This window comes from Manis javanica, chromosome 6 (assembly GCF_040802235.1).
Source record: "Manis javanica isolate MJ-LG chromosome 6, MJ_LKY, whole genome shotgun sequence".
Lineage (NCBI taxonomy): Eukaryota > Metazoa > Chordata > Mammalia > Pholidota > Manidae > Manis > Manis javanica.
In genome coordinates, this window is record NC_133161.1 from 144,490,431 (window position 1) to 144,517,752 (window position 27,322).

Sequence of the window (27,322 nt, forward strand, 5' to 3'; positions counted from 1 at the left end):
CCAGGGCCCAGAGAGTACCTGGCACATCCAATAGCTATCCATTAAATGTGAGGGAATGAGGACCCTAAGGAGACATAAAGGGTTGAGATTAGAAGGGATTCATCTTGGACAAGAAGAGGGACACCTCTGTCACCGCTCCTGAAGCAGAAGAATGGACTCTGATACGTTTGTAGGCAGAAATGTTAAGTTCCCTTCTGAGTGCCTCTAGTTTCTCTGGTAAACAGAAGACGGGAAGAACTTGAGGGCTGCGCAGGACAGAAATGCCAGTGGTGCAGAATGGGAGGAGCTGCAGACGCTTGGGAGAAAACTGAAAACCTGGGTTCGCCTTAGCACCCATCTTTCTGGCTGTGTGGTTTTCCTCACCGACCTCAGGGGAGGAAAGGTTCTAGGCAAAGAATGGGAGCGGCAAAAATCCAAGTTTTATCTCGGCTTTTTCTTGAATGACCAAAGAGAATCCCTCCCACTGATTCAGTGCCTCTGTTTTCCCGCTCAAGAAGTCATCACCAATCCAGACCTCATGTTAGCAAAATGAGCAGAGAGTGTCTTTAAGAGTAAAGAAAAGGAGAAGCAGCAGAGCAGGCCTCTCCCAGCCGAGAACAGCAGAGAAGGTGTGGGTACATTTAGCCTTCCCTAAAAATTGAACGTTGCTATATGTCCTGGGGGTCAAATTCTGGGCCTTCCCTGCCTCTAACTCAATACCTTCCCGCTGCCCCAACGTGCCACATTCAGGTGAGCTTCTTTTCGTGCTCCACCCCCTCCAAACTCGGGTGCTGATCCTCCACGTGCCTCTCTGTTTATATCGGTCGCCTGGGAGACCCTAGCGGGGCGGGGCTCTGATGACGCCACAATAAGAACAAGCCAGGAGCCGTGAGAGTCTCAGCGATGCGAGGCGCGGGATGCGGCTGCCCGCTGGGTGGCGCCGCTTTCCCGGGGAGGTTCTCTCTGGGCCCCGGGCAGAGGTTGGGGAGAGGCGGGCAGGAGCCGAGGCCAGGGAGCCCTCTGCGTCAGCCGCTGCTCACCGCGCCGCGCCACCACCCGGCCGGACTCCCCCGCAGCTCCATGCTTGTGCCCGGTTCGACTCGTCCATCCTCAAAGAGGCAGGTACGTGCCACCTGTCGGGGACCCGGGAGGGGAATGCGGGGGTCAGTGCCATTTGGGGCTCAGGAAGTGAGGTGTCAATGCCAGCCTGGGCAGAATGGGCACTAGAATGTAGGGCTGATGCCAGCAGCGCGGAGCAACTCCAGCTGTGACTGCCAGTTGTGTGTGTGGCGGGGCCTGCCAGCTGACAGCCCGGGGTGCCAGGAGGGCCATCTGTGTGCTGATCAGTGTGTTCTAAGGACAGGCTGCTTTGGCAGGTCCAGATCTCTGGACCTTGTGGCATGTGGCCTGAAAGTGATGCGGGGACACTTGACAGCCCCTCCCCATGTGTGCACCCAGCTCACTCCCTCTGTTAAAGCTCCCGGGGGGGCTGTCTCTGGTCAGTTTGCCAAACGGAGTGGGCGTGGAGGAAGGGCAGCAGTTAAGCAGAAGGGCAGCATTTCCACCCATCCACAACTAGAAAGAGGCAGCTTTGACATTCTCACCAGTCCCAGACCAGAAGCAGGCACGGGGTGCTCCGGGGCGAGTAACTTACCCTTGACAGCCTAGGGAAGCTCTGGCCAACCCGTGCTAGCTGTCCTCCCAGGAGTGAACCCCTACCTCCTGTGCTCTGGCTGCTTTTAGAATGGGGCTGACTTGGAGATCGTGGCGATGCTCACCTCCCCAGCACGGGCATGAGAAGGTCCCCCAAACCCGACTGACAGCTGGGTAAAGTGCAGGAAGGAGAGCTGGTTGGCCTGGGGCTTGGGCATCCCCGCTCCTTTGATGCGGTAGGCGCATGCCAAACTGGAGTGAGAATGAGGGCTGGAATGGGGAGGGCTGAGGACAAGGGCGTCCTCCCAAGTTTATCATCAGGACCTGAGCTGAGTCAGTAGCCCTGCTGAGACAGGGTGGAGGCAGCTTCCTGGGGACTCCCAGTCCTCAGGGAGAGCCGACAAGAGACAGGAGCGGCAGAGTGGGCACAGACAGGAGCACCAAGGCCCGAGAGGTTAAGAATCCTGCTCCTTCCTCCTGTGACCCTGCCCAGCCCGGCTCTGTGGCCTTGGACCCCTGAGCACTCCAACAGGTAGAGTGGACCCACCCCAGAGCAGCTTTCCTCGGGGAATCTGGGAAAAGCTGTATTTGCCGCTTTTTTTTTTTTTTCTGGGCAAAGGGGGAAGGAGCCCATATGGGCCGGGTCCTTCTCTGATGGACGGACTGGACATCTGGGAATATAGCAAGTCTCGTAGCCGGTTACGGGGCACAGACCAGCTCAGAAAACCACGGGGCTGCGCTCTGGCATTAGGATAGCACTTGTGAGAGGCAGCCTGGAAGCCCTTTTCTGCCTAGGAAGGTTCCCCTGGTAGGAGCTACTGCAGATACCACCACTAATTACACTAAGTGGAAGGATGTGTATAATCATCATGATTCGCTGAACTCTTACCCTGGGCCAGGAAATTTACAGATATTATTTTATTTAATCCTCACAAGTGTGAGGTACAGCATTATCATTATTACAATTTTTATTCCTGTTTTACAGAGTAAACAACTCAGGTTCAGGCAGCTTAAGTGGCTTGCCCATTGTCTCAGAGCCAATAAAAGCGAAAGACCTGGAATCCAAGCACAGGCCCAGAAGTCCATGGTAAGAGTTTGGACTGAAAACCTGAGAGCTGGTCCCACCTGCCTCTCACTCTCTGTGCACCCCAGAGGGAGCTGTTGTCTGTCTCTAAATCTCTCTCCGTATCAAAAGTAAAGGCCTTGGCCTCGCAGGAGGCTCTAGTTCTGTGACTGACACCTCTTTTCTCCATATTTTTGCCTCAATCCCTCTACCCTCTCTCCAGTGTTGTTGCCCCTTGAATCCCCCCTCTGTGCCACTTCAAAATGTCCCCCTTCAGAGAGTCCTCATATAGTCTCCTTGCCTGGCCCTCACCAATCAGAGCAGCACCTCGAAGGAGGGCCTGCCAGGGCCCCTTTAATTCTCCCCGGGCTTGGAATGCAAGTGAGTCGGGCTGGCCATCTCTGTGAGGTCAGATAAGATACTATATATATCGGAGGCAGTAACCTGAGCTCCGGATTATCCAGCCCCAGTCAGACTCCAGCCTCTGGGCTCTCCACTGCACTCCCTGCCTTGCTGGAGAAGGAGAAGCCCCCAGACCCCGTGCAGTGCCCCAGACACAGGTCAGTAACTGCCCCTTCAGTCTCTGAGCTTCACAGGGCCGCTGTCCAGAGGGCGCTGGGCTATCTGCTTGGGAGAGCCCTGTTTGGAGGAGCATGGGAGAGGCTGGGCCCACTGGGGCCGGTGGGTACTGTGGGCAACCCTAAAGGGTGGGAGGCCAAGGACAGAGAAAACACGGAGCCCTGGGAGGGAGGGAGACTGGGACTGTCCCCTGGGGAGGAAGCACCAGGACAATGTCTGGACAGAGGTGGTTAGAAAAGAGAATTTAAGGACACAGTGCTGCCTAGCCCATTTCTTGGCCTTTTCTTGGAAGTGTAGAGATGCCTACCCCCTCCCAGCCTCAAATCAAGAAGCACCCATGGAGCACCCGGAACCCAGCCACTTCTCTACCACTCAGGACTTTTTCCTGTATTCCCCTCTCTCTCTCTGACCTCTCTGCCCCTCTCTCAGCTGTTGGGCAATGGCTGGGAGTGAGAGAGACCAAGGACCCAAACTCCCTTGGGTGATTCCTTGTCAAGACATGCAAGAGGATTAGGTACTAAACTAGTGCGTCCCTGGGTGCCAGCCCCTGAGAGACAAAGCAGCTAGTAACAAGCTGGAGGGGAGGAGGTGGCTGCGACTCCTGGGGGCCTGGACTAGGCAACCACAGATGGGATCCCCAACCCCAGTCCTCCACTCTACCTGTGCCCTCCGCACCTGCCAGGACACCCCTCAACTCAGAAGCTGCCCCAGACAGTGCCCATGCAGCTAGGAGTCAGGATTGGAGAGGGTAGATGAAGGGAGACAGGGCCCTCTTCAGCCCACTTTACCCTTCAAGGTCAGCACAGAGGCTGTGCCTCATTCCGATGTTGTTAGCCAGTGGCTTCGGGAAGCTTTGAGGTCACCACTGTGGAGGTTCCAAAGCACCTGGTGGGACTGCCCGTGACTCCCCATTCACCTGTGCTGGACACCTGGGCAGGGGGCAAGGGACTGAGCTCTCTGAGACGTACCACTGAAACCCACCTAGGGGCCTCTATCCATGCAGTGGCAAGGCCACAGAAGCTGTCATGCCTTCACCCTACAAAGCAGAGCATATCTGGGCACAGAGGTGCCATGAAGACTTTTGGGTTGGGGAACATTACCCATCCTGTCCCCTGAGGGTCAGGAGTGCCCAGGATTCCTGGGGAGCAAGTCCCTCCCCTGACTGGGCTGGTTAGGAAGCCCTTCACGTGAGCAACAGGAAATGACAGTGGCTGACTCAAGGAGGCTGACTGCCACAGGGGGACACGGTGAGCCCCTGACTCACCTAGCCAGGTACCCTGGGAGTGGGCCAAGCTGCAGCAAGGATAGGGAGCTGGGGGCCATGTCCATAACCAGGCCTTGAGCCAAGAACCTGACTGTGGCTGGATGCTGGTGCCAGGGCACACACAGGAGCTTGGCCCCACGAGTGGAATGGAGGCCTCCTGGACCACCTCAAGGCTGATCAGTGTTGCACTGGGGCTCAGGTTGCGCCTGGCTTCACTTTCATTAGCCTGCAGTGGAAAGTCAGAAAGGCCGCTCCTGTGGGAGTCGGCACTGCCATCCTGTTGCCTAGACAGTGGACGCCAGGGTCCCTGCTCCATGTCCCCTGGTGCTGTGCCAGCTCCAGGAGAGGCCAGGGAAATGTGAAGTGGGGGGCTGGCTGCAGGGTGGCTGTTAGCAGACAGAGCTCAGGTCCCCCTCGAGCTCTGCACTGATCCCAGTATGACCTTGGGAAATCCACATGCCTTCCACATTTCCTCCTCTGCAAATGAGCATAATAATAGCAACTGCTTAGGGCAACTGCGAGGATTAAGTGAATTCATACAGTGGTGTTTTAAGTGTTAATAACTTCAAAAATGCGCATGCTAAATGCTTCATTTAAAAGTTTCATTATTTAATTCCTGTCTATTTTTTAAGTTTTAAATTAAGTATTAATTTCAATCAACTGTAAATAATTAAACCGTCAAACAATGTTCGTGAATTTGAGGGATTTGTTCTTCCGAAAGAATTAACGTTTAACACTGCGCTAAGACGCTCAACACACCACATGTGAATTGCACTTAGAGGGCCAGTAGGCACGCAGTGAGGGCTGTGTGTCAGGGTCAAGGCTGAGCAAGAAGCTGCATGTGAGGCCCTCAGCACCATGCCCAGCCCACAGGTGCTTGACACCTGCCGGCCTGGATGACAGCGGTCTGGCTGACTTGTTCCTTCAGGAAGCTGGTGCTCTGTGCAGTGGAATGCAGCTGCACCTCCCAGAGGGGAAACTGAGCAAAGTGAGGGGGAGGGGAGGGGAGGTGCCCATGCTAAGATGGCATGGAGGAGGAGCTTGGCAGGCGGAGTGCCCCCGCTGTCCTGGAGCCACATGCCTGTACTTGCCAGCTCCGGGGAAACAGTGAAAGGAGTTGGGCAGCAGGGGCCCCACACCGGGCAGGGAGGGAGACAAGGGATCCCAGCCAATCGGCTGGCCTTCCACTGTCCCGTGAAAGGGCCATTCAGTTCAGGCTGTTCCTGTGGCAACAGGGAGACTCGCAGCCATGTGAGTGCCTGTCCTGTCCCCATCTTGCCCAGCAAGGCTGTGGCCAGGGCCCGGCCGTGCTCCCACCTGCCGTGCTTTCTGCAGCCTCCAGGGACAGCCGTGCCAGGTAATGCCAAAGGACACCAACCCAAGCTGTCTGCTCACCTGGAAGCTGCTGGCACCTTTCTCAAGAGTGAAACTGGGATCTGGGGGAAAGGATAGGCATGTTCAGGCCTCGGCCCCAGTAGGGACCCTCTCCCCGGAAAGGAACTATAAGCCAGATGTCAGTGCTGAGAGGCAGCTTCCAGGGGGCTGTTAGTTATGGCGTGGTCCCCAAGGGGGGGTCTATCAGTTGCCTGCCGCACTGGAGAAGGTGGGAGAGTGGGATTTAGGAGCCCTCTGGGGATCCTGGGCTAGAACGTGTGCCTCCACCTGCATCCAGCCCCAGCCCTTCCCAGGCTACTTGTGGGTGGTCCTGCCTATCCCTGTCTGCTGTACCTTGTTTGGTCCCAGCACTTCTGTGTCATCAGCAGGGCCAAGAGAGGTCAGGAGCACGGGGCACTGCCTGCAGAATACCAATTCCCTGGGAGCCTTGGTGTGGGGGAGGGGGAGGGCTTGGGGAGATGGCAGGAGCTCATGACCTGGTTGGGGGCAGGGGTCATCTCTGATTGGCTGCGAGGCATCCCAGAGCCCAGATCCTGAGACCTGGAGTCTCTGACTGCATTACTGATGGAGTTCTCCAATGTGAAATAGAGCAGGACTGGTCCCAAGCCCCCTCGGGTGCCTCTGTCTATGTCTGTCCCTGGACTGCCTCAGCCTTCGTTCTCTTCCTCTCTGCACCCCAGAAAGCTAAGAGGATGGCAGGAAAGCTTGGGGTTTCCCCCTAATCTGCATGAGGCCTTCCTCCAGTTCCATCTCCTAGAAAGGGGTGAAAGTTGGGCTGAGGGTAGAAGCACCGTAGGCAAAGGAGTGTATAGGGAGGTACAGGGTCCCTGGACCAGGTGGGAAAAGGGCAGAGTAACCGCGGACCAGGCCTTTCTGATGCCGGCCTGAACCAAAAACTGCTGGAGGTCTCGGGCAGGGTCCAGCCATTCTGTTCCGGGTCTGATAGGGAAGTCGCCACCCGCTGTCTCCTACTCCTTGCACCTATCCCATGCTTTGCATGAACTGAGTTTCTAGAGCCCTCTGCCAAGCTTTCAGCAGTTGGGGCTCGGAACCAGCTCCTCTCTGCCTTAATGGGCTGGGCTGCCGGCCTAGGGCAGGCTGTGGGCTGCCCAAGCCCGTGTCTGCTGAGCAGCTCAATTCTGCCCACTGCCCATTCATCTGCTCATCTCACTGTGAGCTGCACTGGAAAGCCTGGTACCCGGGGCTGAGGTCAGAGGCTGGCCAGGCCAGGAGACGGCCAGCCTTGACATTATTATAGGCCTACAAAGAGAGGAACCCAGCTGCCTAGCAGGGGCTGGGGGTGGGGATAATAACCTGTTCAGGGCTTCACATGCTATTAGCTCATTTATTCCTGGCCACCACCCTGTGGGTAGGAATCACAGTGATGATTATTAGACTCACTTTACAGGTGAGGAAATTGGGGCTCAGAGATGCTAAATGGCTAGTGCAAAATCACCAGCTAATCAAAGGGCAAATCCACACCAGCTCCTGCACACAGTATACTGAGAGCCCTGATGGCTCTCCCCACCCTCCGCCCCTAAGAGCCCCAGGTGGCCCTCAGAGAAGAGGGCCTGACCCTATTTTGCTCCTCTCTGCAAAGCACCTGTGCCTTCCAGCTCCATTGTAGATAAAGCCTGCATGTTTGAGCGATGGAGGGATTTAGGGGGCCCCCAAGTGAGTCTAAATTTGATGGGGGAGGGTGAATACAAAGTAAAGCAGAAATCTGGAAGACCTGGATTCTAATCCTGACTCTGCTAGTGTGTGACCTTGGGCAAATTGGCACCGCTTTTCCCATCTGTAGGACAGAGATGTTTAGATGGATGACCCAGAGGGCCCTACAAACTCCTTAATTCAATGATTCTGTGTTCCCTCACCAGACCCACCCGGGCTTTAAGGACTCGTGTGGGAGCAGGGAGAGCTGCCTGTGGCACAGGATTTTAGCCTCCAGGTGGCCCCCTCTGCAAAAGTCATTCTCACCACGAGCAGGCTGGCGTGGATGTTGGTAGGGGAACCTCTGGGAGGCCACGGGACTGTAACTTCACTTAGAACAGGAGACTGAGATCGGCGAAGAGGGTGCGTTCTAGCAGAGTAGGATCCCCCACTGCAGCAAATGACCCTGTGCAGGGAAGAACTCTGGGGAGACCAAGGTCCAACCCCCTCTCTGCCACAAGCTTGATCACCACAGCCTCCCACCCGCCTCCATCACTTCCTCTCACAAGCCTCCTTTTCCTCACCAGGGATCTGACCAAATGATCCTCACTCAGGTCCCTGCAGCTCAGACAGTGTAGGATTCCTAAAAGATGCCTGCTCATGCCTTAGGTCGGAAGGGAGGGAAGCAGTCTGAACCCTTGAAATAACCCGCCTTGTCAGCCCAGGGGGTAGGATGGGGGGTGCATCCCCTCCCTTCCCCTCCCCTCAGGAGTTTCTGCAGAAGCTGAGGAGACGAAGCAGGTGGGATATAGCTGGAATACTTGGCATCACCAGGGGGGCTGCAGAGACAGGGCGGTCCCTGCTCTCACGTATGGGTCTTTGAGGGGTGCACCCTTCAGAGTGGCCAGGCCGTGCCAAGACCGATTGCCTGTGTGGTTTATAAAAGCCAGGTTAACTCTTGCACCTTCACAGGTGTAAAATGCATAGGTGTGTGCAAACCTACCTGCTGTCCTACGTGCATGTGTGAATACAGACATGTGTAGGTGTGTTCCTTGGCAGTGGGCCAGCGTCTGGTGGAAATGGATTGTGTGTGTAGTCCCTGGCTGGGATCTAAGGTTCTGGCCAGCTAGGGACAGAGAGCAGAGACAGTGGGAGTGTGACACCTACAGGGTCCTTTAATATCTGCTTTCCTTGTCTTGCAGCCCATGAGGCTCCCAGTCCCCACTGAGTGCCGCCCTGAAGGATGTCCCAGCTCTCCTCCACCCTGAAGCGCTACACAGAATCAGCCCGCTACACAGATGCCCCTTACGCCAAGTCAGGCTATGGCACCTACATTTCCTCCTCCTATGGGGCTAACCCGTCTGCCTCCTTCCTGGAGAAGGAGAGGCTTGGTTTCAAGCCGGGTCCCCCCACCAGCCTCCTCACCCGCCCCCGTGCCTATGGCCCTTCCTCCATCCTGGACTATGACCGGGGCCGCCCCCTGCTGAGACCTGACATCATCGGGGGTGGAAGGCGGGCAGAGAGCCAGCCTCGGGGCACTGAGCGGCCTTCAGGCAGTGGACTCAGTGGGGGTGGCGGTTTCCCTTACGGAGTGACCAGCAACTCCCTTGGCTACCTGCCCATCAATGCCCGGGACCACAGGATAACCCTGACCCAAAAGAAGTCGAACAGCCAATCAGACCTGGCCCGGGATTTCTCCAGCCTCCATACCTCGGACAGCTACTGGATAGACCCCGGGAACGTGGGCTGCAGCCCCATGCTGGCCAACACACATAAGGAGCTATGTACCCTGCAGAGCCTCTACCAGGGCACCAGCCACTCAGGGCACCTGACCAACTACCTGGAGAACTATAGTCACAAGGGCAGCACACCCCATGGGCCCGGCCAGGCCCCCCCGTCACGAGTCCCTGAAGTCCTCAGCCCCACCTACCGACCGAGTGGCCATTACAGCCCGTGGGAGAAGAGCCAGAGCCAGGCCTCTGGGTCCAGCCGCTCCAGCGATTCAGGGCGAGACACCATGGTGAGTTGCCCACTGGGGACAAGTGATGGGCTGGGAGGAAGCCACTGATGTAGAAGAGCTGGGTTGAGGAAAAGACTCCCAGCTGACTGGAGGCAGAGGTTTTCTTCCCAAACCTCACGGCGGCTGCTCCTGCACCCCAAGTGGGGACAAGCCAGAGAAGGCATCTCAGCATGTCTGCACCCTGGTGGCTCAGGGCCTTGCTCAGGGGCTTTCCCACTCTCCCTAGGAAACCCACTTCATCACCTGTGCCCTCGGCAATGGTCCAGCAGTGTCCTCGGAAATGCTCAGCTACCCCTACACACACTGCGATTCTCACCCTCTACTTTTCCACCCAGCATGCCATGGTTCCCTGCAGGCCCTGCCCCACCCTGGACTGAATGCGGAGGCCCCCAGAGCACCGGTGTTCCCTGTGGTAAGACAGGCCTCCCCCCTACTCTGGCCACACCTGTCCTCCTGCTCCAGCACTTACTTTCCAGCCTGGAGACCCAGATACTATGTGGGCATAAGACCCCAGGGGGAGAGGGACTCTCTCTGACACTGGCTGACTCAGGACCAGGGTGTCTAGACAACAGTACTTCTCATGTGTCTTTAGAGAAAATGGTGGAGAAATTTGTGTATAGGGCTTTAGACAATCCAGTACCTCTATATTCCAGGCCTTCCTGGGCTGAAATGAGGAGGGAGGCTCTGCTAGACACTGACTTAGGGCTGGTGCAGCCCGGCTCACATTGGATCCCGAGACGCACCTCTCCTGCGGTGCTGACAAGTCTGCCTTTTCTGTGGTTATTAGTGTGCCCATTGGGGGCAAGCTCTTGGAGGATGAGCAAGAACTCACATCTCTAGGTCCTTGACCATGTGCCTAGTACAGCACAGGACTCAGCTGACTGTACAAATGGATGGATGGGTAGGTGGATGGACAGACAGATGGACAGGCAAGCATAGGGGCAGGAGAGTTGGGTGTTGGGTCTCCTTCATTACCTTATGTACCCTGCCCCTACTTCTAGGACATGTACCTTTTGGAAACAATAGCTGTGCCACAGCAAGTAATACTGCCCGGGGGGCTTGTCCAGAACCAGTGGAGCAGGGGAGCAGGATAGGGGCGGGGCTTTGAACCTTGTCATAACTAAAGGTCTGGAGAGGACAACTTTGATCACATTGCCTAGAGAGTATTGGCCTTGCTGTGCCAGCTGGGAAGTGGCATGGGGGATGCCAAGCTGGGTGCCTCCCAGAGCATTCAGAGCCTGACAGGGCAGGGTTGGCTGCACTGGAGGGGAGATGACAGAGCCAGCCGGGGAGAGAGGTGCCCCCAGAGGGACCTGGCCTTGGGTGGGCACATGATTCAATTGGACACGTCTGCTGTTGCTCAACTCGGGGCAGGCAGAAAGTAGCTCTCGGTGGAAGCGCTAGGACGCTAGAGGCTCCTGAGGAGCTCCGGAGAGGAGGGCTCCTTCTGGCAGGCTGTGCTCCTGGCAGTGGGATCTGCAGACTGCCTACCACAGAATCACCTGCAAGGCTTAACAATCCAGGCCTCTGGGCCCCACCCAGATCCCCTGAATCAAAGTCCCTGGGGACAGTGCCCGGGAATCTGCCCTTTTCGCAAGCTCTTCAGGGAATCTTTGAGCGTGCTGAGGTCTAAACATCTCCTCTCCACAGACTAAACTACAGACCCATCCTCAGCCCCATCATGAGACAGCAGGGTGTCCTCCCCCACTGGGGGACAGACCACTGTGACCCCGCCTCCTTCCCCCCACAAGTACATCCCAAACCTCCCTGGAGTCTGCCGCCCTCCACCCCTCCCACAGTGGACATCCCGGCCCCCCCTCCACCCCCTGGGCCAGGGTGAGGGGGTTTTGAGGAAAGGACCTCCAAGGAGTGGCAGAGTGCCCTGGGACACTCAGCTAGCCTAGCGTCCCTCCTTCCCATCCAGCAACAACTCACAATACACTTAAGTAGCCAGTAATGCCCTACAGGTGAGCTAGGGTTACACCCCGAGCTGGCGCTCAAGAAGGTACTGCCAACTGGGAAAGGCCCCTTATGGGCCAGTGGTGCAAGACCCTGCTTGAACCTCGCCCCCTCCCCTCAGCACTTCATCCTCACTTCCTGGCATCGACTGCACCTTACTGAGGTGAAAACAGCTCTGCTCACGGGGCCTGGACCACTTCTTTCTAAAAGCAGGTCCAGTTTCTTTTCGGATCTCCCTCTGGGGATCTTACCTTCTCATTCATTCACTTAGACTGCTCAGCTTACGAGCAGTGTGACCTCAGAGAAGTTCCGTAACTTCTAGCCCTGCTTCCTCTGTACAGCCAGAGGATCCTAGTTCCCGCCCCAGAGATTACTGTGAGGGGTCAGAGGTTGCACGTGAAAGCGGTCTGGCGCGTAGAGGTGCTCAATAGATGTTGATCCCCCTTGCACCCTTCCAGGAGCTCTGGGAGGCAAGAGACGCGGGAGCCATGGTCCCTACCCTCGGCGCATTCACAACTAACTTAGGGAAATTAGTTCTTAGAACAGTTGCAGTAGGAGGCAGCTCTAGGTGTTTGTAAGAGTCGTAGGTGGTAGGAAGGGAGAGGTCACCTGAGGCTGGGGCGGGCCGCTGTGACAGCTTTGCCTCTTTGGACACCTCTCATCTGAGCTGTTTCCTTATCCATAAAAGGAAATGGCCACGCCCACCCTGCCTACCTCACAGGGATGACCTCAGGCTCAAAGCAAATAATGGATGTGGAGGAATCCGAAACCAGTAAAATCCTATGGAAGCGTTGGTTTAAAATTCAGGAGGGAAAAGGGAATGATAGAAAGGGGGCACTTGGCAGCTGACTAGCATGGGGAAGGGGCCGCCCTTGGGAGCAGCAAAGGTGGGAAAGTACATCCTGTGATGTGACTCCCTGAGGTCCTCGGGGCGTCTTGGCCCTGGGGACTCTCAGGGTAGCTGACTTAAACTCCAGTTGACATTCATAAAGGAAGGTCAAAAGCAGTCCCCAACCAGGGAGTAGAACAGTTCTAACCAGAGTCACTCCCTTCAGTATAGTAACAGCCGACGTGAGCTGGGAATATTACAGGTTCAGCTGAGCAGCAATAAAGAACTGGTGGAGTGCGGAATATTCTGAATAACCCCCCATGCTTGCATAAGCACCAACAAAATGCCAGTCCTCACGGGTGCAGCTCAGCCTAGCATAATGAGGGCTGCCCCACGCTTGACCTTCTGTTTAAAATGCAGACAAATTGGAGAGACACAGTGGTTCAGAAATGGTTAAAAAAAAAAATGCTTTCACTACCCATGGTGGGGACTCCAAGCCAGGCCAGGTGGGTTGGCCCTGCAGAAAGGCAGAAGCGCAGACACCCCACCTGGTCACGTCCCCCCTCCGCCCCACTTCTCCTGTTCCCTGGGCCTATGGAAGGACAAGCTGTTCCCACTGGAGCCCTGCCAGGGCTGCGCTTTAACCCTACAATCCATCCTAATCCTCCTCCGCACCACCCCCTCCACGTGCTCCCTCCCCAGCCCTGGCATTCTGCCTGGTCAGCCCTGCCCAGCCCTGCCCAGGCTATACCCCTTTCCTCCCCTCCCAGAAGAGCTGGGGCTTGCCCAGGGCCCTCAGAGCACAGTCACCAGGCCGGGCACCTGCTGTTCCGATGCAGAGCCAGGGCCTGAGGCTCAGAGCCTGGCCCAGCCTATTCTCCCCGCGCCTTCTCTTCTACACCCTTGCCCTATGCTCTCGGGCCTGCTGCTGGGAGCAAAAGGTCTGGGAACCTAGAGTCCCTGGTTCCTATTTGCCATTGGGGCTGCTGACTCATCTCCCAAAGCCTTGGGTTCCAGCTGTTCAGTGACAGGGAGATTATATAAGCTGAGGTCATGTGGTTTCTCTCTTGGGTGGGACTTTGGACTTGACTGCTGCCATGCAGTGAATGGGGTTACTCCAAAGAGGACAAGTTGAGGACAGCAGGGGCTGCCCTAGAGCTCCTGGGTGAGAAGTGTGACCTTCCTCCCTGTCCCTGGCCTCGCACTGTTTACTCGGTCACGCCGAACTGCATCCGTGCTGTCTTGTTCGTCCTGCTTGGCAGCCTGAGACCCTGGGGCCTTCCCTCTCCTACTCGGCCAGCCCGAGGAGGCTAGACTTCCTGAGGGCTTGCATCTGTGCTGACAGCACGGGAAGGTCACTCAGAGGAGACCTTAAGCCCAAGGGGTTCCGTGTCCTGGGCCGGTACTGGCTGCTGAGAAAGGGCAACCAGTTTGCTATTTGTGCTTAGAGTCAGCAAGACACCGATGTCTCCATCCCTCGAAGACAGGCTCAGTTTCTCAGTCAGTGCCCAGCACTAGCTGGCCTCCTCCTCCACCCGCAGCCCAGGATAACTTCCTGAGTTAATGTGGTGCTGGGGTGGAGATCAGTGATGCAGAAGTTGATCTAAGCCTGGAAAAATGTTCCCTACACCTGGGAGAGCTGCTCCACTGACCACGACCGCAGAAATGAACACCGTGTTCAGGGCTCCAAGCTACACATGGGGCCCCTGCACCCTCTCGCCTCAACAGATACATACAGCTGGCACCTACACAGAGGTTTAAGCAAGAGCGGGAAGTGTGTAGGCCTCTGGAATCCAGCTGGTTCAGGCCAGACTGCCCTGGGGCTCAAAGGAGCACAGAGCTCTTGGCCTCCTGGGGTCTGGGTGATGCAGGGAAGCCGGGCTTCCTGACTGCAGGTAGGGCTGCCCTCCCTCCTCAAGGGCACTTGTGGGCTCAAAGCCCAATCCCTAACAAGGACTCTGAGCCCTACCAGTTCAATCAGGCCACCAGTCTGTCCATTTGCAATGGTAATCACAGGTGCGTGCTGGAGCGTGGCCACTGGCCAGAAGGCATTTGCCTGGGCCTGCGAACAGTGTTTCCAAACCCTGGACCAACTACTCACCAAGTTCTGGGGAAGCAGGATACTCTCAGCCCTGCCCTCCCAGAGCTAACCCTGACTTATGTTTATACTCCATCCATGCCAGGAAGGATTTGAGGTAAAGAAAATTACTTCACCTACAAAGGAGGCGAGCCAAGCACAGGCTCAGAAAAGAGAGTCTCCGGCTGCAGCAATGCTCCCTGCGCAATTAGCTCAGTGATTCTGAGGCAGAGCCACAGAGCCGGTGCCAGATTCAGACCCCTTCTGTATCCTTTACTCATCCCACCCCAAGAAATAACACTGAGGAGAAAGTTCCATGACGGCTGGCACACAGTTCTTTGCTGGCCGTATCCTGCAGCAGATAGACGTGCTCGGTGAGACTGGGCCCTATGTGAATGCCTTCCCCTCACCCCAGATGTCTCAAAGAGCTCCCAGGCAGGAGCTTTCCCATCCGGGCCTTTCTGTCCCAGCAATGCCCCTAACCTTCTGCATCCCAGCAAAGAGGGAGGGAGTGTGCTGGCAGAATGCCGTGATGTCCTGGGGTGGGTAGTACAGGCCTAAGTCCTGGAGAGACCGGCCAAGTGCTCCAGGGGTAAGTGCTGTTGGACAGCAACCTCCTCCCCAAGCATACTTACTCAATACACAAACCCAGACTCACTCCACCCTCTAAGGCTCTGTGGGACCTCCAGGATGCACTCGCAGCAGGGCCTGGCCTGCCCCCTTTAGAAATGAGATCAACACTGTTTGTTAAGCACCTGCTGAGAGAACCCACAAACCTGTCCTTGAGGAGGGGTCAGTGTAAGGACACAATCAACATCTGATCTAAAAGCCACTTACACAAGTCTTAGAGACACTTAACCAGGATAAGTAAATAAGGTGTAAACTACATGCTAGTAGACAAGGGAGGCTGTGCAGTAATGGGGTGTTTACAGTTGGGTGGAGCTCATTAGAGGCTTTGTATGAACAGCATTTACAAGCAGGTAATTGGCAGAAAGCAGGAGGGCATTCCAGAATCTCCTGGTAGTTGTTAAAAGCATGGGATTTACTCTAAGACAGGTCTGGGTTCAAATCCCCACCCTGTTATTTATTAGCTTTGCAGTCCTGGCAGGACATTTGCCCTCTCAGGGCCTAAAGTCCTTCATCTAGAAAATAGAGGTAATCGTTACTACGTCATTGTGCTATTACACAAGTTAACTGGGATAATATATTCAAAGCAGTGGGCCAGTGCCTGGCATTTAGTTAAGTACTTAATTAGTGGCAGTTTGTTTTTTAAGAGCGAGAAAGTGTGCTGAAGCAGAGAAACAAGAGCAGGCTGGCTAGAGGCAGGGCTCAGAGAAGTGTCAGGGTGGTGACCACGGAAGGAGCCTATGCACAGAGCCCCACGGACAGTGCCGCCTGAGGCTCCCAGCCTGCGTGCCAGAGTCAGGTGCTCTACGAGTTCCAGGGAAGAGTGACGTGATCAAATGCAAGCATGCAGGTGGCTCCAACGGGTGTGGCTAAAAAGAAGTGAGCATGGAGGAAAAGGCCACGGCAGTTTGTCCAGAATCCAGATCTGGCTGTGGAGATCACCCCTCCTGATACTGGTACCCTCTCTTATTACCATATAGAACGCCCTACCTCCTGCCCACTCCATACATGTGTCCCAGACACATTCCCCATGTGGCTGTGGTCGTGTGTGCAGTGCGCGTGTACATATGGGGATGAGCACGCCCAGAGGAACAGAAGGAGGCCACAGATGAGTAACAGCACACACTGCTGCCTCTCAAGAGTATTTTTAAATGCTAAAAATACTGGCTAAAAATAGCCAGCAAGCTCCAAACAAGATACTTTCTCTAGGCAGATTCTGTTTGGCTCCCTGATAGGTGAGCTGGGTGCAGCATCAGAACTAAAACTCAAGACCTCGGACCTTCAAAAGCATGGCCGCGCTTAGGTCCGAGTGGTGTTCACCCCACACACACCAGCTGAGCACTCTCCCCACCATGGTGTCACTTTCTCCCCACCTCCCAAAAACAAAACAAATTTTGAGATGCTCTGGGACATGGAGTTGGGCAATTGGATAGAAGCATTCTGAAAAGTTCCTTCCCTGGGGCCACAGGGGACAGTGGCCTAGGGTACTTTATGGGATATTAGAGTTGCCTCTCCTTATAATGGGCCAAACCAGGACTGGAGGGAAGAAGGGAGTGCAGTTCCGAAGGGGGTAAATCTTCTTCCTAACGCGTACCCATCGACCCTCTAACTGTGTGGATTGTCTCGCTCCAAGAAGGCCTGAGTTCGCCTGGATGCTGTACAAAGTTTACGCCTAGGGGCACCATTCCAGGAAGAGAGGACGGGGCTTGCAGAGCTTTCACTGGTTCTCAAAATGATGTGCCGCCCCCAAAAAGTTAGGAAATGTATGCTGCCCCGGGCGATGCTCACCCACCGCACTCGGTGTGGGGACGCGTCCTTTGCGGGCCTCAAAGATAACTTCTCCTGAGTCCCAGCCCCGAGGCCGGTGCGGGCTCCGCGCGCCCGTCCCGTCCTCCCCCGGGGGCTGCAGGTATCCCCGGCGGGCGGGCCGCTGCCCGGGTGGGCAAGCGGGTATCGGACCCGCGGGGGTGGCGGGGCGGCGGTCTCGCGGAGGTCCGCGTGCAGGGGGGCGCGGGGGCGGGGCCGGCGGTGGCCCCGCCCCCTGCGCTGACGTCGCGGAGCCGGAGGCGCCGGCAGGGCCGCCAGTCCTCCGGAGCTCGAGACCCGGGTGCCGTGCGGTTGGCGGCGCGCGCCGGGGAGGTGGCGGCGGAGGAGCGCGGGCCGGCTCGCCGCAGCGGTTCCTGCCGGGCGCCGCGGACCGTGTCCGGCGGCGGCCTCGCCGGCGTCGGCGTCCGGGCTGCGGGCCTGGCGCGGGACTCGCCCGCGTCCCCTCTGCGAACGTTAAGCGCGGGGCCGAGCCCGCCGCCCGCCCCCCAGCATGCGCACCTCGTACACGGTGACCCTGCCCGAGGAGCCCCCCGCCGCCCCCTTTCCCGCCCTCGCCAAGGAGCTGCGACCGCGCTCCCCTCTCTCCCCTTCCCTGCTGCTCTCCACCTTCGTGGGGCTCCTGCTCAACAAAGCCAAGGTACGCGGGGCCCTTTTCCGGAACCCCCGCGCCGAGGGCCTGCGGTTCCGCCGCCTCCCCGGGGCGCCGCGCGCCCTCGGCCGGGGACGGGTTCTCGCCGGCCCCCAGCCCTCTTTTCCCAGGGCCTCCGGCAAGGAATGCCCCCTCCCCAGGTGATCCTTCGCTTACTCGCGCCCCCGCCCCATGTTGAGGTCCCAGCCCCCGACTCCCTCTCCGGGACCAGGACAGGCGCTGGAAAGCGTCACCTTGACTATAGGTCCCCTGGTGTGGGGGAACCGGCAGCACGCTGGATGGCGGGTGTGACTCCTCCAACGCCAAGCCAAACGCAGCAAGAAAGGCTGGTCAGAAAGGGGTCGCCTCCCCCTCGCTGATCTCAAAGACTTGGTAACAGGGGTCCTTTGACCCTGTGAAGGGCAGAGGACTTACAGACAGGTGAAAGAAGGCAACTTCCCATTACTTTCCAGCCCTTCCCAGTTCTGCTAAGTGGACACTGGATCCCTCAAATGAAGTAGCCACCCCAGAGTAATGCTAGGGCTGAAGGCTGGGCACTGCCCTTTCGGAGAAGGGAGAGGGGCCAGAGCTGGACACATCTTATGTAACAGGCACCAGCTTCCATGTTGGCAGTGTGGGCACTGCCCCATGCCAGGGCCACACCAGGCTCCTTGGCTGCAGCCAAGACTCATGGCTGACCCTCATGGCCCAGGTGAAGTAACCAGGAAAGCCCTTTCCTGGGGTCTTGAGTGTGGAGACACAAACCTCAGTCAGCAGTTATTGTATGGCCCACGTGCCCAGATGTTTCCTCCGCATCAACCCAGGGCAGGCCCTTCCGGAGTCCCCTGCTCCTTCCCCAGAATGCGAATGCTGTCTGTTTACTGACGCCGGAGGTGACATCTACTTTCAAGAAGAGTGGTTGCTACTAAGCCAAAATTAGGTTTGCTGCTGGCTAATTTTAAGGAAGGTCTTGATCCAAACTTTCTCCACTCTGCACAAGGGCTCCCGCATCCCAGCTGGAGTCGTTTCCTCCTCTCCTGGTGAGAGGCTGGCTGGGCAGGGTCTCTGCAGCTTCTCCAGTTCAGCCTCTCCCTGTCAGTCCTGAGGTAGGATTGTTTTCCCCATAAGAAAGGTCACTCCTGGGACATTTTGTTCCTCTTTGGAATGGAAAGTGCTGACTTTCCCTGGAGCTCCTGATTTCCTATTCATGGCAGAAGAACATCTAGCTGGGCGTAGAACAGCCCTGCTCTCCCCTCCACTCCCACCCCCTGGCTCCTGTTATCCAACCGCCTTCTACACAGAGCACTTAGAAATTGGCGAGTAGTTTTGCACTCAGGAAATTTTAGATAAAGGCACAGTCCCCCTCCCCCCCAAAAAATAAAAACTAGAGAATTTTAGCAATGCCTTAAAGGAGGCTCTCCTCTGCCAAGCCAGGAGTAGGGCTAGATCCTTGAGAACAGTAACCGTAGGCGGTGACGTGTTCTCATTGACCCTCCCTCTGCTGGGTCAGAACTAAGTGTGGAAAGGAGCACCTCAGCAGGCAGATGCCTCCGGGTCCCCTTTGCCCCACCCCCACTAGGGCCGAGTGACCGCCATCTCAGCCGAGGGCCCACTTTGCTGGACCAGTGATCACCTGTGGTAGAATGCTTCACTTCTACAGCCTCTTTAGACAGATGTTGTCTGAGACGCAGGGGTAAGAGTAAGAGCAGATGTGGGCAGGCTGACCGTTTAGTTCTGCGTGGGCAACACAGAGACTTCGGCTGGCCTCCAGGTCTGCCTGAAAAAGCTGATGAGGTCTTTGGGCAGGGACTTACCTCTGTTGTGGCCCTCTTACTGGAACCCCAGGGTTTAGACTGTCAGGTAAGATTTACAATTTGTGTTTGGAGCCATATGCTGCTGGCCTTGGCCACATTCTTCGAGGATGCTTTTACCCCACCTGCTGCCAGTAGGCTTTTCTCTCTCGCTGCAGGTGGAACCCAGGTGTCTCCTCCCTTCCTGTTAGTGTTAGAGCTGGTGGCTGGCAAGGAGGGATCCTCCTCCTCGTGGGATCAGCTGGGCAATGCTTGAGAAAAGCCCTCCTTCAGCCTGCCTCTCCCCACCCCACCCCCCTGAGCTGACAACCTCATGGGCTTTGAGCTGCTGACAGCCTCAGAGGCTGTCAGCACACGGCATGAGTAATTTTAGCTGAGTTATTTCAGGCTCCTGTTCTGATGAGGCTTGAGCTGGCCCCACGCATGCCCCAGCCAGGGCTGCATCAGAGTTTCTTGCTCCCAGGCCCCCTCCCTGGGGACGCTGGGGTGAGGGGGGCGGCGTAGGCAGACCCATCTGCACACTGCCTCTTTAACCCTTTGAACCCAAAGGCTGTCTGTCTCCTTGACCATTGGGCCAGCATTAGCCAAGAGACCTGGACAAATGATGCTTAGCGTCCTTGACCAGCCTCCTCTTCTCTCCCCACCCCCGCACCGTCCTCCATAATAGAAACAAGAACAAGAGTGGTACCTTTTGCAGGTGCTGACCTCTGCTTGGCTGTAGGCTGCCATCAGAAGGACGCCTAGCCGGCGGCCGGTCGGGATACTGAAACCTAAGCCAGGCAGGGAGACTCTCCCAGGCTTTAATGAGCCCGTAGGAGCTGAGCTCAGCTGGAAGGAATTCCACCTGTCTCTGGCAAGTCAGAATGGCATGCTAATTTGAGGTTCTCCGTGCTGAAGACTTAAACTCTATTAAGATGTCTGCCATTGAACTTTTGAAGACCCCCCTTGAGGTGCCCATTAAGACAGCTGCCTTGTATATTGGACATCTAGGGGTAGAAATGTAGGTCATTTGAGACAGTGCCGAGATTTGGGGCCTGAAGTAATCAAATATATTCATTTGTAGTCTCTAGTTCTAATCTCCAGTCTCCAATATGGCAGAAAAATGAAGCATAAGATAAAGATGGGGGAAAATACATGCTCAATAAAAGAAAGCAAAGCTCTGAAGAATATTTTTGTTGTGTGTTGAAAATGACAGGCATTCCTCAATTCCTCTTTCCTACAATGTACATAGACTAAAATTGAAGAGAGAGTCTGTGTGGCCTGATGCCCATAGCTCCCGCTTTAGAAAGTTCCATGAAAGAGGCTTGCACAGGCCAGCCTCTCTGCCTTCCTCACACGCCATGTTTTCTCTGCTTACAGAATTCTAAGAGCGCCCAGGGCCTGGCTGGTCTCCGCAACCTTGGGAACACAGTGAGTTCTTCCCAGCCCACTTCCTGCCTAAGGGACAGTCTACCCGAGTTCCCTCCCAGCTCCACCTGACCCCCTACCCTCTAGGCCAATGGGACCCGCCCTTCCAGGCAGTATTTTATAGAATTGCTGGGCTGGACTTCGGCCCCGCCCCCAGCAGCCAGCCCTGCTCAAGGGGAGTTGCCCTTTTAACTGTCATATTAATGACTTTCCTGGATCCTTCTGGACCATCCATTACTTCCCACACCCTTTTGCACACCCCTGTAGCAAATAACCAGTTACATCACCTGTGCCAGTAGTGGGAATTTGCTTCACTTCACCCCTTCCACTTACCAAAAGAGGAACTTGAGGCTGTGGAAGTATTCATTTCTAGGACAGATGAACTGGAGGGCCCTTCTGACTAAGTCAGCAGACGTGCCAGACAGTTGTCTCTCCCCTGCTTCTGACCGGCCAGGTGGTCTCTTGCAGTGCTTCATGAACGCCATTCTGCAGTGTCTGAGTAACACCCGGGAGCTGAGAGATTACTGCCTGCAGAGGCTCTACACACGGGATCTCAGCCACAGCAGCAAGGCCCACACAGCCCTCATGGAAGGTAAGGGAGTCGTGCATGGACACGGCCCTGCATCCCTCTGATGCTTTTTCCACTCTACTGTTGCTGCACTAGTAGTTGTGTTTTATATGCACCTCTCCTGTTTCTCTTTTTTTTGGCTTCTTTTTGTTGAGATTCTCGGTTCAGAATTTCTTATAGGAAATGTGTCACCAGTGCCCCGCACCCCCTTTCTGCCCTCTCCTTCCCTTAGAGTTTGCAAAACTACTCCAGACTATATGGACGTCATCCCCCAATGATGTGGTAAGCCCCTCTGAGTTCAAGACCCAGATCCAGAGATATGCACCTCGCTTCGTCGGCTATAAGTAAGGGCCCTGCAAGCATGCCCCCCAGGGCGGGCGGCGGCCCCAGAGGGTCCTCGGGGCACGCACGTCTCACACCTCTTCTTCGGGTTCAGTCAGCAGGATGCTCAGGAGTTTCTTCGCTTCCTCCTGGATGGGCTCCACAACGAGGTGAACCGAGTAACAGTGAGGCCTAAGTCCAACCCTGAGCACCTCGAGCATCTTCCGTAAGTAAGAGAAATGCCGTGGGGAGCTGGAGCTTCTTGCTGCATTGAGGGCGGTGGTGTGGGGAGAAGGCTGAATATGAAGGGTTTCAAATGGTGGACCCTTAAGCCTATCATGCTCTTTGCTCTGACCCAGTTGTCTTCCCCTCCTGGCTCCTAGTGATGATGAGAAAGGGCGACAGATGTGGAGGAAATATCTCGAAAGGGAAGACAGTCGGATTGGGGGTAGGTGCATGACTGGGGGGAAGCCCTGCTTTCCTAACTGCTTTTGCCTAAACAGCATGAAAAGCCCTAAGAACCAGGGAACCCACTTTCTGCCTGGTGTCCAAGAAACAGAGGCTGGAGCCATGGGAAGGGAGACACTGTGGCAGACCGTGTGTCCCCTGCCTTTTGCTAAAGCAGCCGGTGTCCATCTCTCTCCCAGATCTCTTTGTTGGGCAGCTGAAAAGTTCCCTGACATGTACCGACTGTGGTTACTGTTCTACAGTCTTCGATCCTTTCTGGGACCTCTCACTGCCCATTGCTAAGGTATGCACCCTGCTGCCCCTCTTTTGAAACTCCCTCTCTAATCCTTCTGGGTCATTGACCTCAGACCTTTACTTTTTTCTCTCCCAGCGAGGTTATGCTGAGGTGACTTTAATGGACTGCATGAGGCTCTTCACCAAAGAGGATGTGCTGGATGGCGATGAAAAGCCAGTAAGTCACCCTTGCACACCTGCGAGAGCACAGCTCCAGGCCTCTCAGGGAAAGACACTGTCACCAGCAGCCCCCTGGCGTCCCCACACCCTACCTGGCTCTTCACGTCATGTCTTTCAGATGTGCTGTCGCTGCCGAGCCAGAAAACAATGTATCAAGAAGTTCTCCATCCAGAGGTTCCCAAAGATCTTGGTGCTCCGTATCCTTAAGATCTGGCAGGGCAGGGCCTTGGCTTTAGAGGGGCTGGTGACAAGGGGCCGGCGGGGTGAAGGTGAGCAGGGTAGGAAGGTAGGAAGCTGGGGACTTCCCTCGGTTGCCTGCTCTTCTGCTTCCTGAGAAGTGCAGTCGCCCTCTTAGGATCCAGCCTCCGATGCTTTGATGCAGTTCTTGCTGCCCTGTCCGTCCTTGACCCACATTCACACCAGATCTGAAGCGGTTCTCGGAATCCAGGATACGAACCAGCAAGCTCACAACATTTGTGAATTTCCCGCTAAGGGACCTGGACTTGAGAGAATTTGCCTCAGAAAACACCAGTGAGTATTTTTCAGCTGGAAGGTCGGAAATGAGGCACAAGTGTCTGAGATCCAGATGGCAGGCCAGGGGGTGGAGGGCAGCTGCCAAAAGTGAGTTATAAAGATTGGGAGAGGAGGCAGGAGGAGGAGCCATGGGGCCGAGGAGGGCCACGGGGACTCGACGCCTTCTGTTTCCTCCTTAGACCACACTGTTTACAACCTGTACGCTGTGTCCAATCACTCCGGTACCACCATGGGAGGCCATTATACAGCCTACTGCCGGAGCCCAGTGACAGGCGAATGGCATACTTTCAATGACTCCAGGTAAGACAGGTCTCAGGGCTCCTGGCTGTCAAGACACCTGTACCTCATGCATCCATGTGGCTTCCACCTAACTGGACAGAAAAGGTCAAAGCCAGAAAGCCATGTGTCACATGTGAGTCTCCTGCCCATTTGAAGAATCTCTAGAAGACAACGAAAGAGGTTGGCTTCAGGTGTACAGTGAGAGATTAGAGATGGGCCCTCCGCCACCCAGCCCGCGGTCCCAGGGCCCCCCCGCCCCACCAAGGCTCTGACTTTTCCCTGCTCTCTCCACAGTGTCACACCCATGTCCTCCAGCCAAGTGCGCACCAGCGACGCCTATTTGCTCTTCTATGAATTGGCCAGTCCAGCCTCCCGCATGTAGCAGCAAGGAGCTACATCCCTTTCTCCGTTCCCTGTGGTGGCCCCACACCCCAAGTTTTTTTTTAAAAGACAAAAAAAAATACCGACAAATAAGAGAAAAATAAACTAAAGCTGCCGAGCAGGAGCTGCCTTAGCCTGGCCACAGCCTGGAGCAGGGAGCCAGGTGCTCCTGAGCCATGCCCAGCAGGGAAGATCGACAGGACGCAGAGACCAGGGCCGGCAGCGCAGCGCCTTCTCGGCTTCTCTTGTTTGCATTTTTAGACCTGTGATTTTGTCCCGTGTGTAACGAACAGCAGCGGTCCGCGTGCAGGAGATCCTTGTCCGCTGCTGCGGGCACCAGCCCCCGCGCCGCCCGAGAAGACAGCGCCCTCTAGAGCCTCGGGCCTGCACTGCCCACCAGGACCCTGCTCACCCGTCCAGAAGCAGAAAAAACGTCCTGAGCCAGGAGCCCCCTCAACTCTGCGAACTCCAGGGGGACAGACGGGACATCTTTGAAAAAAGCTGGTTTTGGTTTTTAAAAGCCCAACTGTTTTTTTAATTACCACAACTATTCAGACCAGAGATGCTCTCCTTCACAGCTGGGACGCTGGTCTTTTTTTTTTTTTTAATTCTTCAAATACAACTTTTCTAACGCTAGCCCTCAGTGGTGCTAGGTGGGTGTTGGCCACGCCCCAAGCACAGCCACAGTAGACCTGGGATCTAATAAGTTTTTCTGTTTGTTTTTTAAAATGTTTTGGATGGAATCTAGTTGCCTCCAAGAATTGTGCCTTATAGCATTTGGGGACCAGGGGGTAACTGCCCCTCCCTGAAATATCCTTCAGTCTCTTCCTCTTCCCCAGTGCCATGTTCAGCCCGCTGGGGGAGCTAGGGGCATGTCCTTCGCCCCTGGCTTGTTCAGTGAGGTGACAGAGCAAGTAAAAGATTTCTTCCGCTAGCGTATGGAGTTCTCCCTGCCCAGTTCCTCCAACCTGCCTCTGGTCCACTCCCTAGTTGTTTGAAGGAAAGTGCAAGCCCCTTCTCCCTGCATACTCTCCCCTTTATTTATTCCCTTTTAAGATGCTTTTTCTCCCTGACCATCCTGCCCCCGCCTTCTCAGAGCCTCCCAGATGTAGGCCCTTTGGACCGGATTTCTCAGGGACGCCCATGCCGCCCCTCAGCTCCTCTTGATGTCAGTCTGCAGTTCTGTCCTGGGAACTGGAGCCTGGGTGTTTGGGGCATCTTGCCGCAGTTGTGTGACTCCTTCCCATGGTCTTGATTTTGCCCTAAGTAATTGGACAAAACTCTTCTGCCGAAAATAAAGTGGTTCTGCACCAAGGCCGGGAGCTCTGCATGGAGCTCTTTGCATCCACATAGCTGGGCCTGGCTTGTGCCCCTCAGGGCCTGGAGCTTCCCAGTGCTCCCAGCAAGAGGCATCAGGGAAAGACACCCCAAGTTTAACTTGCCCGACGCCCTTCTCCAGGGAAGACCTATGAACCTGAGCCACAGGGCTGCTGTGTACTTGTTTACTGTGTAAGCAAGAGTAGAAGCGTGTCTAATGTACAGTGGAACCTTGTACAGAATAAATCATAGCTTTGAGAAATAAGTTGGCAAGTGATGGAGTCTTGATTTGGGAGGGGTTTGAACCCAGAATAAGCTCCTAGCATATCAGTGGCCAAATATTTTTACCGCTTAAACCAGATTATAAATTCCAAGCTCTGGAAAGTTACCCAATTCTATAACACTGAGAAGAGCACACTACATTCATCTGGATTCATTGGTTATTAACATTTTGCCCCATCCATTTATATATACTTTATTCTTTTGGGTAAAACATTTAGGGGTGAGGTGTTCTCACCACTTCTAAATGCCTTAGCATGCACCTCCTGAGAATAAGGACCTCCCCCGGCAATCTCAGCACCTCTTCACAGCTAAGGAAAGTAGTCTATCAACAGACATTTCTTTACATGGACTGTGCGCTTTGTAACTGCTGGTAGGGCACTCCGGCAGTTTGTGGTCACACTTAGTGGGCCCGTACAGACCTGTGACACCCTGAAACAAGTCCCTCCAGCAGAGGCCAAACCCAAACAGCTTGCCCTTGGATGAGAGGGCCTGTGCCCGGATGTGGGGTGATCAAAGCTTGGTCCTCAACCAACGATCTCAACCTGCCTTATCAATATCTCAAAAGAGCTATTTTTGTGTTCAAAGTGCTTTTTTCAGAGAGACTGCCTCTTTGGGGCACCCAGGGGCTCATCATCTTTGGTTTTGTTTTTTAGTTCTTAGGACTTGTTCAGATTTTCCATTTCTGCCACTGATTTTGTAACTTCGGAAGTTGAGCTTAAGAGCGTTTTATTGGGATTGTTCCTAACTGGCTTCCCTACTACAGACACTGAACAGACAAGGCCTATCTATTCCACCCTGGCTGAGACAGCGGTGCCTGCTGTCAGACACACCTGGTGGGATGAAACAGTAGCGGGGGTGCTTTTTCTAGGCACTCCCCAAGAGTGGAAAAAAGATTGAAAACAGTGTCCCAGACCCTGGGCTCCTGACCTGGAAGTGGCCTGACCCAGAATAGATTTTGATGATTTCTCCCAGGCAACACATGAACAGGATGGCCTTCAAAATGGAAATATTAGGCTTATAGCAAAACAGATGGGTCAGCCCCAAATAAATGTACCTTGCTACACACCTCTCCTAGCTAGCTTTTGTTGTCTTCTGCTTGGAGACAGACAGAATCTAGGTAATGCTGAGGGCTATCTGGGCAGGGGCTCAGTCCACTCCACCCTTGCTCCCAGCTTTGCCTTCTGTACTTAACCTGTGGTGCTTTCTCATCCCCATGGCAACAGGTCCTAGCGCTACACAGATCCCCAACACAATCTGCCCCAGGTCTCTTTATCCATCAGCTTTGCCTCCTAGCGAGGATTCCTTCCCCATTCTGCTCACATTCCAGCAGGCCTCTCCCTGGGGGAGCTACTCCCCCGCCCCTGCTCTCCTGTGACCTTGAGCAAGAACCTCCCTCTCTCAGGGCCTCGGGCCTCATCTGTGAATTAAGGAGATTGGACTAGCGGACCTTGAAGGTCTCAGCTCAGGTGTCCCCTACTCCCTTTTTCTCTATAAATCCATGCCTCAAGTCCTAAGTTAGAGGATTTACCTCTGGTTTCCTGGTTCCAGTTTATACAGCTACTCTACATACAGTTGTTTGTAAGTGACCGCTGCTCAGAAACACATGACTTCCCAAAAAACTAGTGTTCGGACCAGAGGGGTCACCCTGTCCTCATCCTCAGTTTGCCAGTGAGGACAAGCAGGAGGCGAGGCCTGCTCAAGCCCCCCAGCTTGTCAAGGGCAGAGGCGGGATGGGACCAGGTATCCTGACTCTCCACCCAGGTCCCTTTCCATCTGAGTTCTCTGCCTTTTGAGTGAATAACTGATAGCATTTTGCAGAACTTTCTGCAGCAAATTTTCCAACCCTCTATCTATTAGGAACTGAGCTGAACAGCAGTGTAACTAGGGAGCTTCCCAACTATACATCCACACACACCCCAGAGCAAAACCAGCACGATCTATTGAATATGCA

At 55.3% G+C, this 27,322-nt stretch overlaps 1 protein-coding gene across 10 annotated transcripts; it reads left to right on the top strand.

The window, feature by feature from the left end:
• Positions 1–858: 858 nt before the first annotated feature.
• Positions 859–25,354, top strand: USP2 (ubiquitin specific peptidase 2). Of its 10 annotated transcripts, none has more exons than XM_073239615.1 (15): positions 859–1,101; positions 2,618–2,719; positions 8,786–9,603; positions 9,830–10,015; positions 20,721–20,771; positions 21,237–21,360; positions 21,569–21,680; positions 21,773–21,883; positions 22,017–22,105; positions 22,305–22,408; positions 22,496–22,576; positions 22,697–22,775; positions 23,002–23,109; positions 23,292–23,412; positions 23,686–25,354. In XM_073239615.1, the coding sequence occupies exons 3-15, from the start codon at positions 8,827–8,829 to the stop codon at positions 23,771–23,773; spliced, it is 2,031 nt and encodes a 676-aa protein (XP_073095716.1). In that variant the 5' UTR covers positions 859–1,101; positions 2,618–2,719; positions 8,786–8,826; the 3' UTR covers positions 23,774–25,354. The 10 variants fall into 10 exon arrangements, with proteins under 10 accessions (XP_073095716.1, XP_073095720.1, XP_073095722.1 ...); XM_073239621.1 differs by having other exon boundaries at positions 861–1,101; positions 22,041–22,105; XM_073239617.1 differs by lacking the exon at positions 859–1,101 and adding an exon at positions 1,996–2,164.
• The last annotated feature ends 1,968 nt before the right edge of the window (positions 25,355–27,322 follow it).

What these genes read in the sequence shown, in the direction of transcription:
- USP2 (XM_073239615.1), top strand. Translation starts at nt 8,827, where the DNA reads ATGTCCCAGCTCTCCTCCACCCTGAAGCGCTACACAGAATCAGCCCGC. An exon ending in TCCGCAACCTTGGGAACACA is followed by an intron (nt 20,772 to 21,236) that starts GTGAGTTCTTCC and finishes GGTCTCTTGCAG; the next exon opens with TGCTTCATGAACGCCATTCT. An exon ending in CATACTTTCAATGACTCCAG is followed by an intron (nt 23,413 to 23,685) that starts GTAAGACAGGTC and finishes CTCTCTCCACAG; the next exon opens with TGTCACACCCATGTCCTCCA.